The sequence below is a fragment of the Embiotoca jacksoni genome, unplaced genomic scaffold (assembly GCF_022577435.1).
Source record: "Embiotoca jacksoni isolate LCO1_2020_lvr unplaced genomic scaffold, fEmbJac1.0.p SCAF_8, whole genome shotgun sequence".
Classification (NCBI taxonomy): domain Eukaryota; kingdom Metazoa; phylum Chordata; class Actinopteri; family Embiotocidae; genus Embiotoca; species Embiotoca jacksoni.
This window is the reverse complement of record NW_027185436.1, coordinates 17,057,575-17,077,513: the sequence shown is the minus strand read 5'-3', so window position 1 is coordinate 17,077,513 and position 19,939 is coordinate 17,057,575. Positions and strand designations below refer to the sequence as shown.

Genomic DNA, 19,939 nt, shown 5'->3' with positions numbered 1-19,939 from the left:
GAATCTGGACGATAGTTCTGCTGTCCTCAGTTCATACTGCCATGAAGTAGCACTGTATATACACTAGATGTACTCAGACACTCCATTAAATGTGTATACTATAACGTATACAAGCGTACAGTCAACACATCATATGGTAAACATTAGATTTAACTTAAAAACGACATCTGTCCTCCAAGGTTTAGGGTGAGCAAAGCAGAAGTCCCACTAAAAACATGGCTAAAACTAGAAACATGGCGTTCAGTGCTCTCATTTACCGAAATCTTGTATTTCTTGTTTGCTATTTATAAAATGTAATCTTTTTCCAGTACTGACTTGATTTGCTGTTGCATTCCTGTGTTATTTTTGGCAAGTAATCCGGGACTCTGGTGATATTCTCTGACCGGTTTATACTCCGCACCGTGCTACAATCTTTAGAGCTTCATTTTGAAAATTCGATTTTTTTTTTTTTTTTTTAATTTTCATTCCCCAGCGGACTGCGTACTCAAAATCGGTGCTAAATGAGATTTCATTCAGTGGATGTTTGTTGTTGATTCTTTTGCAGCTGCTTTCCAAAACCCAGGCCTGCTCTGGCCGCAGTGAACCACGCCGGCCCCCTTTCAGAGAGGGGTTCTCTTTCCACCGTCTTTGTTACCAAACCGGTGATGGACATGGTGGCATTCTTTCGCATCTCTGTTGCAATAGTTTCAAATGGATGTGTTGACGCAGGAGAATAAAGCGCACAGTGCTTGGAGGAGGAGTAAGAGGAAGCGGGGAGAGGAGCTCAAAGGATCGGTTGTGTAACCCATGCCGTGGTTGAACGGCTCCCTGACAGCACCATGGAGAGCCAGGGTTGCCTCCCCCCCCCAGCAGTAGTCTTTGCTTCCCCTCAGGCTGGAGCCCAGGCTGCTCATTGGCACAGACCCATCGAGTCCCAATAAGGTGTTTTTTATTTTTTATTTTTTTTTTACAGCTACTGGCTCCACTGGGCCGGCAGAGAGAGGATCTCGCACATGAAAACATAACTACTTTTGCCGGCACTGCACTTCGTATAAGATCTGCAAAGGTGACTTCATGATGATGAAACACTTGTGAAGTCAGATAAAGATGAGACGGTTACAGTGAAAACAATCTGTCCTTGGTGAGGAGATGTTTTGTTGAAAGAGTCCCGCAGACGTGAACATGACTAACTTCCTGTTGTGTGACTTCGCAGACGGAGCCTGCGGTATTCTGAGTGACGAGTTGAGAATCCGTTCAGGTATTTTTCATTTCCTCGGGTAGTTGAGTTAGACACTCGTATTTCATGCCGCCTCACACGTTATCACTGTAATAGTGTAATCCTCAATAAAGTAGCTGGTTTTGTGGCTGAAGTCCTCCACTCAAAAACATGTTTTTCCTTCTTGTTCCTACAGATGAATGTTTGAGCTTCACTGTCCAGAGTAGAAAACTAGAAGACTGCTGCTCTGTGCTAACTGCAATTCTGATTTTAAGTGGCGGGCCTATTGGTGCGTTCATAGACAACTGAGAACGGGAAAGTTCCAACATCTGAATGGTAATGTACAGCTGAACACCTATTGAACTGGGAACATCTGACTCTGTAAGTCCAGAGGTGTTTTTTTTGAGAGCTCTGAGAAGAAGGTTTGACGTCACTCGATGTGGCAACGTTTATGATGAAAGGACCAGATTTACTCGCTTGGTGCTAAAATAAGTAACTTCGTGGCTAATTTAGGTCATAATCATCACGCACCAGAGCAGGGTGTTGTGACGTCAAACCACGCTTTGCAATTTCTTTCATAAATATGTCTTCGTCATGCCTTCTGCTCTGCAACGCTTGTTGCTGTAAATGGCAGAAATCAGGCCAGTAGATTAGAAAGCAACTAACTGGCTGCTACTTTCCTTGGTTAACATTACTTTGTTGTAACTGACGGACAAAACCAGCGTGTAACTGATCAAAGTCACATGAACCCTGTCACCTTGGACATGGGAGGCTCCAAAATGGGAACTCCCCCCCCCCCCCCCCCCCCCCCCCCCCCCCATCTACCTGAACCTAGCACATGAGCATGATTTGCAGCAAATACTTTGGAAGCAGATCCTTATCCAATATTCAACTGACAAAAGCGTAATAAGGAAAGTGGAAACCTGGCAGTGCACATAAATTGAAAATGGACTTCACGGTGAAGTCCAGCAGTTAAATTTTTAAAAATATATATTGGCACATTCGTTAAATGGTTCAATTTGTTCAGTTGAATATTTTAGATACTATTAAAACATGTCTTGCGGGAATCTTTAAATAACGAGATTGCCCGAATTAGCTCAATTTGCCACACAAGCCTTATGCACGGGCTTTTAATGCGACGTGAATAACTTCAGAGGCTGAACTTTATAGTGATGTTTTGGATCAGGGCTGACAAACTTAACGCGCTCGCCGCGAGTGGGCGGAGCACCGGGAGCTCGTAACAGCGCCAACGGCTTGGTCCGCTTTGCCAACAGAAGCCCCGTCCCAGGCTGGTTTAGTCCACTAAGAAGCTCCTTGTCCAATTAACGCGGAGGAGGCGGAAATCCACGCACGCCGCCAGTTCACGCCGCCAACTTAACTCCGTCCTCGGCTCGACGATGAATAAGCGCGCCGCTCCTGAACCCGATGACGACCTGACACGATCACGGCCCGCCATCAGCGAGCGAGTTGCAGCAGAAGCAGCGCGGTGCCAGTGAGATGCTGGTGTGAGCAATAGCCGCTGGATCTGGGCTCTCACAATAAGCCTCTTTCTAAGCCCTTGAGGAGCTGCTGCGTTAGGCCTGCACGGCGCGGCGCGGCGCGGCACGGCACTTGGTTCCCAGTTTCTTCGGAGTGTTGTTGTTTTTTTTGTTTTTTTTTTGTTGTTTTTTTGGTCGAGGTGGATCGATAACATGGAAACGTCCGCTGATGTGCTGCTCGTCACCGCAAATGTCGGGTCGCTCTTTGACAACGTGAGTAGACTTAGAAGTCAACTTAAACCCTTTACTGTAGCTGCTGCAGAGCTGCCAGGCGGGAGGATTAGGCTCACGGAGAAATAAGTAGTAGTCGAGCGGGCGTAGGAGGCGAGGTCTGCCTCGAATAGGCTCCATTTCTACCATACATGTGCGGTTCGAGGATGTAACAAGTGTGCTCGGCTCGTCCCGCGCTTTCTTTCTCTTGATTGTCTGTTTGTAATTGTGTACCACCCGTGTGAAGTTCCTGGGCTTATTTGTCAGCTGTCATGTGTTCATCCGCTTTAAGGAAAAAAGTTCATCCATTTGAACCCGTTTCAGTTTCACGCCCATTCCCAGGTGTTGCACTGACTCCTGTCACCCCTCAGGTACTGTGACACTGAAACTTCACCCATAAACCGCATAGGGAAATGTTTACCGAGCAAACACAATTCAAAAGTTTAAAAATGAAAGTAAAAGTACTGGTTTGGTCCCTCTGACAGATGCATGATTATATATGACATGATTCGATTTTTAATAGTGAATCATTAGTGTGTAAGCGGCGTGTTACAGTTGTAGCTGCTGCAGGTGGAGGTAGTTTAAACTACTTTATGTCCAGTTTTGATTACAGAAAGGGCGGGTAAGTGTGAGATGTTTGTGAGATAAGTACTAGGTCAAGAAAGAAGAAAAACAAAAGTCCTGATTAAAAAAAAAAAAAAATCTGATTCCAGTTTTTAACTTTTTTTTTCTTTCTCATTGTTGGTGAGATGTCAGATCATTTGAACATTTAATGAAAGGAAACCATGTGAGAAGTCCCTATTTGGTGGAGCCGTTAACAAGTCATAGACATAAAATGAAGGCTCAGATTTTTAGAGCACAACGACCTCACATTTAGACCATTACCCAGAGGTCTTGTCTTCCTCGCAGAACTTCAGCACAAGTTTGTTTTCATTTCTCATATTTCTCCTAACATCCATGAACTCTCATGTCGTGCAGTATGTTGTGTTCTTCTGTAGTAATCTTCCAGATCCTGCAGACGGATATCTGGGCACCCTCACCGGTCTCACTTTTTGCCATCAATCCCAGATGAAAATCACTAGTTATTGCGTTAGAAATGGAGGGTGTGTGTTACGCAGTAGCCATTTAATTGTATTCTCATTATACTATGAGACTATATATGGCATTTACAGCTCCAAGTGGTATCTTTCTCCTATATTTCCTCTAAGTTGTAGTTAAAACCCAGTCTTGGAAGTTTATCTGTCCAAAATGTACAGTAGAACCACCTTTATGGGATTAAAGAGATTCAAGTGTAATTCACATCCAAACGGACGTCTAAATACCCAGTACTTTCTTGTTTTGGCCCGGGCCGGCCTGACTAGACATTGCCAGGGAGGGAGGGCTCTTGCGCGCTCATGGAAATTTGGCTCAGGACCATGTTTCCGGTTGCCAGACCGAGCGCCAATGGAAACATGTTAGATCCCATTGTGGGAGATATGTAAACAGATGAATATCTTTCTCCGAAGGGACTTGAGCTTTTTTACTTACTTAGGCCCCCTTATTTCTATAAACAATTACTCCTGAAGGTTCACCCAGCCTTCGGGGTAAGAGCAAGACCTTAAGCACATCACAGAATAAATCCTATTTCTTCACAGCACTCCGCTATAGCTGAAAGTCCTGGAAGAGCAGCTCAACGACTGAGACAGTCAACTCTGACTGCTGCTCAGTGCCACCATGTTTCTTAAATTGTTATTGTTTGGCTTATGCCGTGACTATTTCTAGACTTAGTTGCGGTGTTGTTTATTTATTCAACTTTGCCCTTTAATCATACAAATTAAGACAAATGATAGCATGTAAGAGTTCCTGGCACACAAATCAGCCAGTTTTCCCGAGAACGACTAGACAAGCTTGGAGCAACAAAGCCTTAACTTCACCACCATGTTGAGTTCATTTAAGCTCAGTTTCTTTGGATCAGTCCTCCTGTAACAAAGAGGAAAACCACAGCATCTAATTGTTGGGATTGATTAGAGTTATATATGGGAATGAATTATGGTTGGAGGACACAGCTGGTGGTTCTGTGTTTGAATTCACGAGTCCATAAAGACAGTGTTTGTAGCCAGAATGATGTGAGAGGAGTCCTTCAGGTCACAATTGCTAAGCTGCAATCATCCCTGTCATGCAAATACACTATGCAAACTTATTTCTCAGCTAGTATGACTGCACCTGGTATTGCAGAAGGTCATGTGACAACACTGGGAAGCAAATTTTTGGAGCAGCAGGTAAATTAAGACACATCTAGGTACATAACATCACTCGGTTTCATCTCGGGTAAACATGAGAACACCTTATTTCACTCCGTTCAAACCAACTAACTTTTGGCTTCACAACCGTGCGAGTTGCGCTCACTGCAGTAATTGAGTGGCGACTAAAGGCTTCTGTGTGTCCAGCCACCTTAGCTAGCGTCTACCTATTGCCTGCATGTGAGGTGTTTATGGGACATCTGACACTTATACTGCCTACCAATAGTCTACATGAGACGTTTAGGTGAAATCTGTAAATTGTAGTGTCCTCCAATAGTCTACATCTGAGACGTTAGGGAACATCTGTGTATTGGAGCTACGTAAAATAAACAAATTGTCGACAGCTAAGCCATAGTCAAATTGAATTCTAAGGGCAGTGAATATCCACTCTACTCGATAATATCATCAATTCCCCGCTGCATAAATCAACATGGTGGGAAGAGCTGACTGATAATCTGAACTGTAACAACCGGAACAAATCTAAAGGTAAAGGAAGATTGATTTTATTTGGTCACATTAGATTTATTGTTTCACTGCAAGAGTGCAGGCATCAGTTTGTAGCGCCTACTGCGTTGATGGAAATCTAGCTGTTGTTCCAAACAGGCAACCATCAACCTGCTGTGGCAGATTGCTTGTGTGTAAGGTGTATCCGCCTGCTTCCCTCATACATGTTTTATAGTAGGCTATACTTAACTGTCAGCTGGCCGTGCATTATTAAACACATCTTAACAGAGGATGTATTGATGGTGGCCAGATTGTGACAGGTGCAGCTATACTTAAATGAGCCAACATCCTGGAACACACAGCTAAAGCAACACACAGGAGGATATTTCCTGGCAATTGCTGTAACTTGCTCAGAGTTGGTGATTGATGATTTCCTGACTTCCATTTGAGCCGTTTGTCTGTTAGCTGTACTTTTAAAGCTGGATGCTATAACTTATTTTTTATGAATGACAAATTTGCAGTGAACTTTTATGTAAGTCTGTATAGACAAGGTTGTAAACCGCAGGTTGGCGGAGGTATGCAGCCGCAAGGCGGTAATTGTCGTTTCTTTTTACTCATTTGGTGTTTCAGCAGGCATCTGTTGATACAGGTCTCCTAAACGACAAAACTCTTAACACATATAACCGCAAACATCGATAAGTAAACAGTCTTTAATGAAGACGAGAGACCCCAGGATGCAGTCTGTCTGGTGAACGCTGGTGAACCATATAGTAAAGGTCAATATCTGTCATAAACACAAATTCTCCTCAGGAATCTTAAAAATGTGTGTTTTGTTGATGCTGTGTTTTTGCTTGTGTATATATACAGTTTGTGCTGATACTGGGATGGCTGTATACGCAATGTTGTGTTTAATTTGGCCGTGTGTGTACATTGCTCTTCAGTCATGTTTTATTTTGTTGTCTCAAGAGAAAGGGGAAAAAAAAGAAATTGGGAAAAGATAGATAAACATATCAGATGGTGTTTTATTTTTTGTTTGTTTATTAGATTGCAGAAGATCGGTAATTTTCCGTTGTTGACGAATAAAACAAATGGCAAATAAAACGAGTTCTGATTTCCATACTGAATTAAATAATTGAATGATGACACGCAAGCTTTTGATGATTTTTCTGTTCTTTTTTTTTTAATAGATGGGCGAAATTCAAAACGAATGGCTGCAAGAATTGTACACGGTAAGTTTGAGCTTCTTGCATGAATAATTCACCATTTGAAATATTTGATATTTCTGCTCATGACTGCCAGTGTGACATATTTTTCTCTCAGATTTTGCAGACAGATCGGTGCAAACAGAAACTGTTGGTTCTTGTCCACTTTTACAGTTTCTTGGCCTCATTACATCCCAATAGACACGAGAGCTTTATGTTCCTCAGGAAAACCGATAGCTGTGTTGATAACTGACAACACAGCAACACTATAAGCACATCAATTCAACAACAGAAAAATTCTGCTCTTAGATATTTACCTTCACCCTGTAACAAACAGTGCTGCTGACCCAGCACTCTGTAAGGTGAGCCTCTACGTTAGACTATTCTCTTTGCTTTGTAACAGACGATCCACAGCTACAAGCCACAGTTCATCGCCCTGCACTTCCAGGAGGTGGGAGGGAAGGACTACATGGTCAACATGGGCCATGCGGAAAGCTTCTTCTGGTAGGATTAATGTGCTGATCATAATCCATGCTGCCCTGAAAAGTCCTATTCCTCCCCGATAAAGTTTCTAACTTTATCTCCAACTTTAATAAAGCGAGTCGGGTTCTTTTTCTTTATATATTTCATGCATCAGGACGCAAACACTTTTTCATTCCTGCCTATTCACCAGTTAATTGTTTGGTCTATAATTTGTCAGAAATTGTGCATATAGCCTGTGTTTACATATTTAAAAAGCCTGTTTAATCCAGTCAAGAGTCCAGAACCCAAAGGTATATAATTGACTGTCATTCCAGAAACTAGAGCTGTTGAAGTTGTGGCATTTTTACTTCCAATATTTTTGAGCAAAGTTAAAAATTGTTGAAACTGTTGCCATCTGGCTTTTAGTCAATTACTTTGAAAAAAACCTGCTCATCTTTCCAGCTCTACATGTAAATAAACACCTGTTTTACCCTGCATCCTTGTGATTGCTTTGTTGTGCTTTGCTGTTTCCAGGAGCATTGAGTCTAGTGAGGAAATGAAAGACTTCGACAGGGTCTGCATTTATGTGGACAACCAGTTCCAGGCAGAAAACAGCTTCACGGTAAGAAGCACCCTGAACTACTCAGTCAGAGTAGTAACCGTGTTTATCCACTAGATGGGGTCCTCCTCCATGTTAGTGCTCGGAGGCAGCCGGAGGAGGGAAGCGCTCTGCTGTTGGCTGTAAATCAGGAGATACTGCACGGACTGAGTTTGTAGACTCCAGGGGAACATCTGAAAATGTCATTTCTTGGGATTCCTTTAAAACAGTTTCAGTTTTACTGCATTTTAAGTTGATGTTAGAAAGTCCTCTGTAAGAAAATTAAGTCATGTTTTATGCAAATGCCAAGGTCACAGTGTGACACATCATGAGATCCATCTAAGTGGATTAATATTTTTACACACCTAAAGTTAATAATTATTAGTTTATTCGTATTGGAAGAAAGGATGAACTATTATAGAAACGTGCTGAAAAACTCAAAAGGTTTCGCCAAATTTCAGTTTGACTTTAAATAAAATTCTTTAAAAACATCACATTTTACCACAAAACAAAACAGATATTTTATCAAGCAGATTTTTTTTTATTTTTTTTTAAGGATAAGTGCAATGATGCTTGGTGAGTACAGGATGGATTGATCAAACAGAGTTGTTCATTCCTGATAAAGGCCAACACATTAGCCTTACTACTATAGTAGTATTTCCTTACTGGAGTCAGATTTCTTATGCGAGTCTGTGTGTGTTTGCCTTCTTAGATTAGTTGGGTATCATACATCAGGGCTCGCTGCACAATCTCAGACATGTGTAAAACTCATGTAAGTGGCATACATCTCAAAGATATAGTACAAAACAATGCTGTTGTCACTACACGGTGTGGTGGGCACAGAGAAGAGATGCTCTCAAAGGCAGGTTTGTTAGTTCACTCATGCTGCTACCTACATTTTTTAACGTCATCTGTCGTTGAACTCAGAGTCTGCAGCTGAAGTCTTGAGCCGATGTTTTTACACTACTAAAGTGCTATTACAGAGTTGTAGGGAATGCTATTCAGGTCATGGGCTCAGCCTCAATCTCCACACCTATCAGGAAAGCCATTTCCTGAATCCAGCTTCTTTTTTTTAGGGTAAGCGTTGCAGCGTCTTTCTTGGAATCGAGTTGTTTACGTGCTCACCGGTCTGTCATTGTGAAACTCTGGGAGGGAACGCCTCTCCGCTTAACGAAAAGTGGCTGAGTATTTCTTAAACTATTAACCCTTGCTCCTCCCAGGTGATCACCTCACACTGAACGTCTGACAGTGGGGGTCAATGGCTGCGCCTGTAGACTGAAGGTGCGTGAAGTTAAAAAGGAGGAAAGTCAATGGCCAGGTGTGAGGGAGACAGGCCAAAGTCAATACATTTAACTCTAGATTAAAACTATTGATCCCAGCCCATTTGTACACGATAAATAAGGTGTGTTGGGGGGGGGGGGAGACAGCTGGGACTTAAGTTTTCCCCCTGCGCTCGAGTGTTTTGCACCCTCCACGGTTTGCCCTGAGAGGGTTGCAGCCCCCACCCCACCCCACTCCACCTAATGCCTCATTCTCATTTCGCCGGTGCCACCTGCATTGATTTTCAATTTGTTTCCCCTCGGCTCCAGATCATCAGTTATGTGGCCGAGAGAGAGTTTTGGGGGGGGGGGGGGGTTCTCCTTTCAGAGGGGCTGCAGAAGTAGAGGGGGCAGACTTGCATGCATTCCCAGTACAAATGGTGTTTTGATAAAAAATCACTTGTAAGTCAATATTTTTTTATTAAACTGTGCACAAACCTGATTGATGAAGATAGGTGTTTGGCAGAGTATGTGGAAGAGTGAGTGAGTGAGTGTGTGTGAGAGAGAGTGTACATGAGTGTATAGGTTTACTTTGCTGTATATAACATTGTTACTAATCAAATATAAACTTGGACAATTTTCTTTTTCTATGAGCTGATTTTCAGTATTAGTCTATAGTAGAGTTTTGTCTTTAAATCTCTACGAGAATCATCATTTTGCTCTAGTTGTGAGCTAAAATTACAGTAAAACTTTTTGGGGAAATTTGCTTCTCAGAAACTTTCTTCTGTCAGCTTTGCGTTTTAAGTCAACAACCCGATCAGACTCGTTCAAATAACTCCCAGACCGTGCCCTACTCTTAGTTTAGACGAGTTGGTCACTAATTGCCGCTCACTGGAGCCGACCACGGAGACACTTCCATTTTATTAAATGAGGATGACTTTGGCACTGAAGATAAATGATCTCTTCAGGGAGAGATCTCTCATGCGCCTGCTGGATGTGTTTGTGTAGAGGAGGAGGGGAAGGAGAGTGGGCGGGGAGGGGGGTCGCCGCGCAGCCAGCGGTCCGTCACGCCCCGAGCCCTCTGAGTGCCGGCTAGATTTTTCTTCGGCCCCCCAGTCAAGGCGGCAGCAGCAGCAGCAGCAGCGCTGGCAGACAGCAGGCCTACTGCTTAATACCTTTTAAATGGTTTTAATTTTCTGTCTTTATTGATTTCACAGGGCATGATTAATCAGATCAGTGGAGCAGGCAGTTAGTACATTAAAAATTGTCAGCCCCATGTCAGGGATGATTGGGCGCTGAAGTGTGTATGAGGGGTAGTATGTGGATGTGCTGTGGACTTATATGTTCACTCGGAGCGTCTTTATTCTTTAAAGTTTCATGTCTTTTCGGAGAGTAATAATTTACTTTGTTGTAGTGTATCGTTCAATAAAAGGTTCACGATTCAGCTCATGTGATGGCAAATGAACAATTCAGTCCATCACCTCAGGGGTTGAGGTGATTTCTTTTGTGTTTGTCGGTTTCATCGTGAATCACTGCTGAGAAGCCTTTCTAAATGAGTCGGACATTTAGTTCAGTTGTTTTATTTAGAACTTCAATATTTCTACAGTTTCAAGCTGCGTTATTGAAAATGAAAATATGTAATGCACAGGTTTAGGCCAAGCAACAACCCACTGTGGCGTCACGCATGGGTTTATGAACTGCCTTCGCTGTCTTGGGTTTTTGTCGTCAGAAGTGACCATATTTGAACGGGCTACTGGGAAGAAGCAAGGGGAGAATCTGACTGATGGCCCGAAGACATTATACGTTATCCCCCGTACTGGAAACCTGCCTTCACCCCAGCCATGTCAGTCAAACCAGACACGCCCCCAAACATACCTCTTTAATGCCCAGTATCGAATTAATTATGGAATTGTTTTTGGAAGGAAAATCGGAACAGTGATCAGAAAGAGTGACTTTAGCAAACAACACTGACATGACTTGTGGAAAAAAAAATTGCTGACTTTGTATTTCATGAGAGAAGTTGAATGGTAGTCTGTTGGAGCCAAATGTCTTTTGGAGCCAGCCTCTTGTGACCCTAAATGGTATTGCACTTTAAGGCACTTCTGCATTAGCTTCATTATTTCCTTTTTCTTTTGCAGTCTATGGTTCAAGCAGCAGCTTTTTAAACTTGAGTTTGTCTATTTGCTGAACAAAACATGTCGTGATGTACTGTTTTAGTATGATTTGTTTTTAGATCCCTACAAATCACGACTGTAAACTTCATAACTTTTTTAATGTTTTGGTTTTGAGTGAAAATGACGTTGCATATTCATACATGTTTTGCTCTGTTATATTTATCAGATATGGTGTCTCGTTTTCTCTCCACAGGCTTTGGGGAGCATGTACTTCATCCACAAGATGCTGAAAAATATCTATCAATATGACTTTGATGGTAATAACTCCTTACATTTGACATTTACATTGATTTTTATCGTTACATTATTCATCATTGTGATAGATTTAAATTCAGTTTTTTTTCCCCATTATAAAAACAATTTTTAGAACTCATGAAAATAAACATTACATAACTCACATTTGTGAGAAATGTTTCCCACTTTTGATGGAGGAAGAGCACTGTTGCATATGATTTTTAATGTCATGAATTTTAAGACATTTCTCTGTGTGTAATGACAGTTTGATGGCTACCTCTACCGGCCAGATACTTTGCAAAGAACTAGAATTTAAAGTGGAGCTGTTCTTTTCCTGCTGCGTAGTCCAGTCACGTTAGGTGTGAAAAAGCTCCTCAGAAAAGCTTATGGAAGAACCATAAACATCCCAGAGCTGCCACTCGCTGTGTGGCCCAAACCGATTGTTGTTCGCCAAGCGCAGTCTAATGGCCCGCTTATAGATTCTCTCATCACGTATGCTGCTCTGATGAGGTTAACACCAGTTTATTGATTGCCGTTTGCATGTTTTCTCACTCTTTTACATGTCACCCGCCTCTCCCTGCCTCTCCCTCTCACAGTTAAGGATTTTAAAGCAGTGTCGGGCAAGAACAAGTATGTGGGCCCTCTGGAGAGGGTCACCACGGTGGAGAAAGAAAAATTCCCAAAGAATTTCTGGCCTGATGTGAGTATGTACCCCTGTGTGTGCATCTGTGTGTGCATGTGTCCGTGCATGTGTGTGTGTGTATGTGTGTGTGTGTGTGTGGAGGGGGAGGGGTGGGAGGGGAGGGGTACTCTTGGGCCAAAGAGAGATGTTGGGACAAATGAGTCTGCTGGGGCTGCAGGGACTGTCTGACAGGGAGATGAGACAAATTATGTGCAAGAATCAATAATTATCAGTTTGGGCCTTTAAAGACACAGCTCACTGCTGTTTAGTGACTCAATCCAATTTATCTCTGTTGCAGTTCAAGTGGTCCAGGAAGGGCTTCATGAGGACCCGCTGGATCATACACAACCAGTACGTAATGTACACTCGTCTCACCTTGATATACCAGCGGGGTTGGCCTCCGCTCACTTTCAGTTTTGGTTGTTTGTTGACTTTTTTTTTTTTTTTTAAATGCAGTTCTAGGAAAAAGTCTCCTGACAACATTTAGAACAAAACTGGCATCTTGGGAACAGAAAGTATGGATCGCCTCGTTTAAACAAAACTAAAAGCAGTGTGTTAATCTGTTACGAGCCCTGAAGCCCTGGATTGACAGACAAAATAAAAATAATGGAAAAAGAAGAAATTATTTGTGCCATCGAGCAAAAGACTTGCCTGGCTGCTTGTCTGTTTCCAGCATTGTATATTTAACATGGTTTTAGTGCTTGAATTTGGAAATAATAATCTTTTGACTTACTTTGAGATATTTGACAATCAGATTTTTCTCTGCAAAACCCTTTCAAATTATAAGAAGCTTTTCCACATATGGATCGTATGTGACAGGGGTCACTCATTCTGACAAACCCAGAACATTTTTAGCACCCACTCTGAATTCCAACTCCTCTCTTTGTAGTGTTTTAGCGTCTTTCAGCTCATTGTTTTGGTTGTAAAGCATAGCAACTTTTCTGTTTGTCAGTCTTGGCATTATCATCCACTTCTTTTCAGACACTGCAGACAGGTAAAGTTGGCGTACTGGTAAACAGCTGTAGCAGAGCCGAGTCAGACATTCAGGTCTCAGGAATTGGTTAAGACCAAAACGGAGCTAAAAAGAGAGGAAATATTTGGCTTTTGTTTATTGAATGGATATAAACAGGAGTCAAAATGAATGGTAACATTGCTCCACACAGTACCTGCTAGATGTGAAAGTAGGCAGTTGTAGACTGGTAGCCCAGATGTTTACTATATTATCTTTATAAGGTAAATATGTCATTGTTGTTTTCACAGCTTCTTTCAGCTGCATCCAAGAAGCCAAAACCTCAATGAAGGCAGGTTTAACACAAAGTCTAAGCTAAGTCCAGAAAGCCTACGTTAAATGTTCTCTAGAGGCAAGCAGACTAAAGGAACTTAACTTCAATAAAATCAGGGAATATCTGACCAGACATTACTACAATACTTGACTTCTTTTTTTTGTCCTCTGTCGCTGTTTCGACAAAAACTTAGAATTTACTCCTATAGTTTGGTGGCAAACTCTGAAAATCAGCAGTTTTATATACAGTAAATACAGTACATAGCCAATACAGTCCTGTCCCCTAGTGCCAACTCAGACTGTATGCCGAAGGTTACGGAAATGTAAACACGTTTTTATTTAATTACCAAAGAATATGTATATACATTTATGTTTCGAAACCCCTGCATTGAAATTGGCAAAACTTCGGCCCTGAAACGGCCCAGGATAAATTACACTGCTGCTGAAGCTGCCTGCGTTTCCCGTAAACTGTCGTCACAGTGGGAAAAACCAAAGTCCACAATATATGTGCCACAATGTCACATGCATGTCATTTGTTAGACGCACGTTTATTGTTTTCCGGTTACAGTAAAAATTAAAAAACATAACGGCACAATAAAAGACAAACTTGCATGTGGACTTTACGACTCTCGATGATAACACACACACACACACACACACACACACACACACACACACACACACACACACACACACACACACACACACACACACACCTGATTATCTGATGCCAGTCTATGGTGTTGCCAATTCTCTTCCTCCATCTGCCACAAATCACCGAATTCCTCCTGTGCATGTGTTCTTATCAGAGGTCTGGACCTGCTCAATGTCCACCTGTTCCATGATGCCTCCAACCTCATTGCCTGCGACTCCAGTCCTTCTATTTACTCAGCCAACCGCAAAAATGCTCTCAAATACGTCATCAGCAGGTCAGACTTTCAGCTGCACTCACCTCATGCAAAAACATGACTATAAAATGTTCAAAGCGCCACAGTAAGTTTAACAGCAAGTTAAACCAAAAAGTAAAGTGTAAGGTTTCACTTAACGACCCCTGCGATTGGTTCTATCATCTGTAGTTGTACAGCCTTTTTCATATTGTCGACATGATGTTTCAAAAATGTATGTGAACGTAACTTTCAGGGGAACATTAGACTATCTTAGAAATATAATTATGTGAATTTGCACACACTCAAAATAACATTTAAAAGAGAAAAAGACCCTGTGTAACACAGTATGTCCTTCTAGGATATCAGACAACCGCAACACTTCTCTGCCTTTCTTCCTGTTTGGAGATTTCAACTTCCGTCTGGACACACTCAGTCTGGTTCAGGTATGTAACAGCATTACATTTTGCTGGAGCTCAGGTGATAAAGGACTTGTAACAGCCTGGCCTTTTGTGTTTCAAGCATCTGTCCACCGCGACTGACGTGCAGACAGTGAAGAAGGACAGCAGTAATGAAGTGGAGAAAATCATATGTGAAGAAAAAGACAATGACCACCAGGTGATTTAAAAAAATTAATTAAATAAAACGATCAGTTAAGAAAAGCGCTGACCTTTTTTTGTGCTGCTTTCACTTTACCCACCGTTACATTTCACCTGCAGGTGCTGCTCCAAATCGAGGAGAAGCTGTTCGCCTACCTGCACCAGGCAGTTTTCAGAGAGGACAACGGCAGAGCAGTAAGATCACCAGCTTGTTTTTCCATGTTTTGTAATGCTCATCACTCATGGCTTGTGTCCCTCAGCTTTTGAAGTATGACAAAGAAGTCGCAGCCTTTCATGATGTCATTAGAGAAGAGGACATCAAGTTTCCACCCAGGTACGACTCGTGACCGAACCGCTTGCTGCAAACATGGTGTGCTGGTTTCCCCGACATGCACTTAGGTTTTTTTTTTTTTTTTTTTTTTGTCTCTCTGTTGTCTCGTGCTCAGCTACCCCTACAGCGAAGAGTACACTAAACCGACGCAGTACATGAACACCCGCTGTCCTGCCTGGTGCGATCGTATCCTCATGTCACACGCTGCCCAAGATTTCATCCACAGGGTCAGTTCATGTTTACTGTCGTCATACATTAAAGCTGGAATTCATAACTTTCTGGATGTTGTCCATCTTCATACTTCTACATTTGCTGTTGGCAAAGGCTATAAGTAATTAGTGGATCTTGGGGAGCTTTTCTTTACAGGATGAGTGTCATTTATCTTTGTCTAACCAAAGTTACATTACTATCTAGATTACGTATCCAAATGAAGCATCTGCATTCTTAATATCCCTTTTTGTTGTCGTTTTTTTTGACAGAACGACAAAACCTTTTTCAAGTTGTTAAGCAAAAGTTGAAGTACTTGGTAGTTACTGAAGTGTATTTTTTTTACTATTGGCATTATGCTATTGATTTTTATGTGTAAAAAAAAAAAAAAAAAGGTTGTGGAAAACATATCTCTTGATGTGTAATGGCTCCAGTGTGAACTGAATCATGATATAATCCAACAAACTCTCAACATCTAACGTGACCATGCAGGGGTCATTAAATTGTGATCTTTTAGCGAAAAGAAGCTTTAGATGTAAGGTTCATTGTTGAATGTCGCATTTAATTTTCTTTGTAACTGGTCCAGATAGAAATGATCAAAAAGTTTGTCCTTCTTTTCAGAGAGATGACGGCGAGAAGAGTGTTGTTTACAACACAGTGGGTCCTAATATATGTATGGGAGACCACAAGGTAACTGTTTAAATAGCATTTCCATTATGCCGGGAACAAATCAGCTATGTGGAGTGACTCTGATGTGTTTTTGTTTTTCCTATAGCCTGTTTTCTTGTCTTTCTCACTGAAGACAAAGGACCAATGACTGAATCTTATCAATGGTAAGAGTGTGCGTGTGTGTGAATACTGTAATACATGAGGATGGTAATTCCACCGGGTAGATTCAGTGAGTGAGAGTGATCCCAGTAATCTCGCTCCAGTCTCCAGAGAGCCATAACCCTGTGGAGCCCAGTGGAGGCAGGATATGAACTAAGATGAAGTGCCTGCGGGACACCAGCGCTCCTTTGTGTCCAGTGTAGTTGGAGCATAGGCGATCAGCACCTTTTACTGATCTATGTCTATTGAATCCTCTCCACTGTCACTGTGGCTACACATTAAGTGCATTGCTGACCCGCTTTTCATTAATTACCATGTGGATGGTCGACCGAAGAGACATTCATTTTGCAGGACAGCATATTGGCATTTTTACGGCCATGATTTTGTTTTGCTGCCGTTTAAATTTATTTTTCTGTGGATGAACAGCTTTTTCATGACAGCCCTTCTTCACAGGGCTGTAAAATAATGAGATCCACGCAATGAAGCAACTTGAAAGATACTACAGGCAGCTCCCATTTCCCGTTTTGTTTGACATTTTGAAGCAGAGAAAAATTTCGGTCCAATAAGCCACATCAGTAACTGATTCTTTACAGGACGAGTGCTTCTCAGATTAAATTTGATATGTTTTACAACATATCTGATGCATGTTGATCAAGGGTATTTTTTTTTTTAACAGTTTGCTTCTTACCTTCAACATAAATAGATATTTCATATCTGATTAAATAATAAAGTAACTACCTAACCTAACCTGATTAACTTGATCACGTGGTGTAACACTTGTTACTAAAGAAGGCGTTCTTTTGTACCTTGAGCATGGCTTTGCTTGCACGTGGCATCTTACTGTAAACGAATGTGTCTTCTTCTTTATCCCGACTGTGACTGTGACCATAAAGAGGAAAGAAGAATTTTAAATCTGTTGAAATAGAGTCCCTTATCTACTCTCATTCCTGCGGGGTTTTTTTTGGCACTTGGTTAATGGTGTGTGTGTGTGTGTGTATGTGCGTCTCTGTGTGTGTGCGTGTGTGTGTGCGTGTGTGTGTGCGTGTGTGTGTGTGTGTGTGTGTGTGTGTGTGTGTGTGTGTGTGTGTGTGTGTGTCTCTCTCTCTGTGTCTGTGTCTGCTGCAGGTCTCTAACCACACCCTCCTCGAAGCTCTGCCACAGAGGGTAATCAGCATGATTGTCACCCACTTCAACTGACCTGATCTCACCGCCCCTCACTTTTCAACACAAGCTCCAGCGCCACGAGCTCAGCAGCTGTCATGGAGCTCCGAGGCAGTTTTCCAAACTTTCCACTCACTCACAGATCTTAAACCTCCCTCACCTGAAAGCTCAGATGTGAGGATGTTTTTAGAGTCCAGACTGTTTCAGATGGGGACCAAATAATGATACCAGACCCTTTACATGCATGCATGCATGCATGTAAAAGATTCTTGAATTTTGATTAGAGTAAATTTTAGTTGTTGTATTTTTGACTGTATGCCAACAAAGGTTTCTTTTTACTTACTGACCCAAAATAATGTAATTAAACCCTCCAGTCAGTCAGGCCACTTTGTAGCCAATTATAATCTAATGAGAAAACTTCAGTATAAGAAAGGTTTACCTAAACATTCAGGAGAATATTAGCATTATTATGAGCCATAGTGTTTGTAAAAACTATCATAAAAACTGAAAAATATGGGGTCTTTAATATCAAGTACTACCTACTGCTCTGTATGCTTTTATTTTGTATTTAGTGGACCTATTTATTGTTTACTGTTCCATGGGGGAGACACATTCAAGGAATGCTGCTCTCAGTTTCCTGTTGACATTTTTAGTTCGATGTCCTCCATAGATAAAACACAATTAATGAGGAATTTCTTACTGTCATATTTTTCAAACATGAAGCCACCCTCAAACGCAGCAGCTCGAACTGTCTCAGCTGTTTTCTGAGTACTCAACAAAGTCAGTCTCGGAATCGATTTTTCATGGTGACATTATGTAGAAATGACACTAGAATATAATGAATATTTTATAGCAACATTTAACCATCTGCAGCAGTGTTTATAAGCTGTTGTAGGAGCTGAATTAATCTTTCTATGTACTTACTGTACATTATACCAAGTGCTTTATTTCACCAACTCCATCTCAGCAGCCCTCAGTTTGTCAGATTTAGCTATCCTCACTCAGAGAAAGTTTTTTTTTTTGCAGTTTTGTCTGCCGCAGGGCGTCTGCAGACATTTTCCTCCACCTTGTTTTGGTTGGCATCGACCGTACTTCATTGCCAAAAGAATTCTACTGTAGGCCGCTCGTGTTTACTAACATCTGCAGTTCAGGACTGTGGGTGTTTTGATCACACGGCATCACTAAAACATCACAAAATCCTGTGTATGTACACACGTGTGCACCCGCACACAGCGCAGAAGGCACTGTTTGCTTTTGAATTTCTTTGATTTAAGTCTGACCTTATTTCCCTGAGTCATACTGTAGTCTCATACTGTAGCACCAGTGCAGTAATATATTTTTTTTTATGTGCGGCTAATTGTGTGGATTTAAAGTATGTTTGTTAGTATTTTAACGTTTTGTGAAGCTTTTTTTTTTTTTTAGACTTGCACAGCTTGATGGAACAGTACACTCCCTATATTGACACCAAAATACTTTTATGCATAAATTCACATTATTCATGTAACGTTTGGACTGTCATGTCATGTTTGTACAGTGGGACTGTAGCCTCACCATAACAGGAAACAAGGCCTGCACATGTCTGTGTAGATTGAAACAGTTTGTAGTAATAAACTGTTAGCAGTTTAATGTTGTCATAGGACTAGAGATAACTGAGGCCAGTATTACCTTTTAGATTAACTCTGGTCAAACACTACATCATTGTGATGTTTTCCTTTTGTAAATAAAATGCTGCCCTCAGAAATATGTAGCGTTATTATTTGTGGCTTGAGATTGACAGTTTATTTGTCACGTTGCAGTTAATATATGTCTCACGTGTTTGGGGAAACGTATTGTAAAAATGTAATCGCATTCTGCACATCCGCATTGTTGGTGGTTTTATTTACTCAGGGCTGATGAACCTGAAAGATTAGGTTCAGTGCGGTGGCTCTCTCTCTGACTTTTGAGTTCGTTTCTGGGAAAAGAAACAGATCTTAACGGAATTGAGCTATAAAAATAATAAAGAAATTTGATTTGTGACTGATTATAACCTTTATTACCGTTTCACTTTTTTATCTTAATTAAATGGTTTGACTCTGACAAATCCAGATTTTAAACAAGTTCCCAGAAAAAAGTAAGTACTACAAAACGTGTTATCACGGCATCAACAGAATTGGCAAAGTAAGAACAACAAACACAAGAACAACAAAGTTGTTGGCACACTGTAACATCTTACCGTCTGTGATTCAGGTCATTTAAAGCAGGACTGTTTTGGCAGCGTTTTTTTGACTTTTTTTTTAATACAATCATCGGGCCTGTTGTCAACTGAATGAACCACGTGGACCCTGAACTGACTGAACCAAATGAGCTCGTCTGTCGCTATTGATTATGTGT

The 19,939-nt window shown here is 41.5% G+C and overlaps 1 protein-coding gene across 2 annotated transcripts; it reads left to right on the top strand.

Annotated features, from left to right (window-relative positions):
- The first annotated feature begins 409 nt into the window (after positions 1 to 409).
- Positions 410 to 19,585, top strand: inpp5l (inositol polyphosphate-5-phosphatase L). 2 transcript variants are annotated; one of them, XM_069139124.1, is made up of 17 exons: positions 410 to 1,237; positions 1,392 to 1,531; positions 6,854 to 6,895; positions 7,272 to 7,372; positions 7,865 to 7,952; positions 11,555 to 11,618; positions 12,192 to 12,295; positions 12,576 to 12,628; positions 14,369 to 14,488; positions 14,805 to 14,889; positions 14,966 to 15,061; positions 15,163 to 15,237; positions 15,303 to 15,376; positions 15,489 to 15,600; positions 16,202 to 16,270; positions 16,356 to 16,413; positions 17,534 to 19,585. In XM_069139124.1, exons 2-16 carry the CDS (start codon positions 1,529 to 1,531, stop codon positions 16,395 to 16,397), a joined length of 1,128 nt encoding a protein of 375 aa, XP_068995225.1. In that variant the 5' UTR covers positions 410 to 1,237; positions 1,392 to 1,528; the 3' UTR covers positions 16,398 to 16,413; positions 17,534 to 19,585. The 2 variants fall into 2 exon arrangements, with proteins under 2 accessions (XP_068995225.1, XP_068995224.1); XM_069139123.1 differs by lacking the exons at positions 410 to 1,237; positions 1,392 to 1,531 and adding an exon at positions 2,073 to 2,946.
- Positions 19,586 to 19,939: the final 354 nt, after the last annotated feature.

Bases quoted from the DNA above. Each gene is read 5' to 3' on its own strand.
- inpp5l (XM_069139123.1), top strand. From the start codon at position 2,887: ATGGAAACGTCCGCTGATGTGCTGCTCGTCACCGCAAATGTCGGGTCG. The intron at 6,896-7,271 runs GTAAGTTTGAGC...GCTTTGTAACAG, and splicing joins GGCTGCAAGAATTGTACACG to ACGATCCACAGCTACAAGCC. The intron at 15,238-15,302 runs GTAAGATCACCA...TGTGTCCCTCAG, and splicing joins GAGAGGACAACGGCAGAGCA to CTTTTGAAGTATGACAAAGA.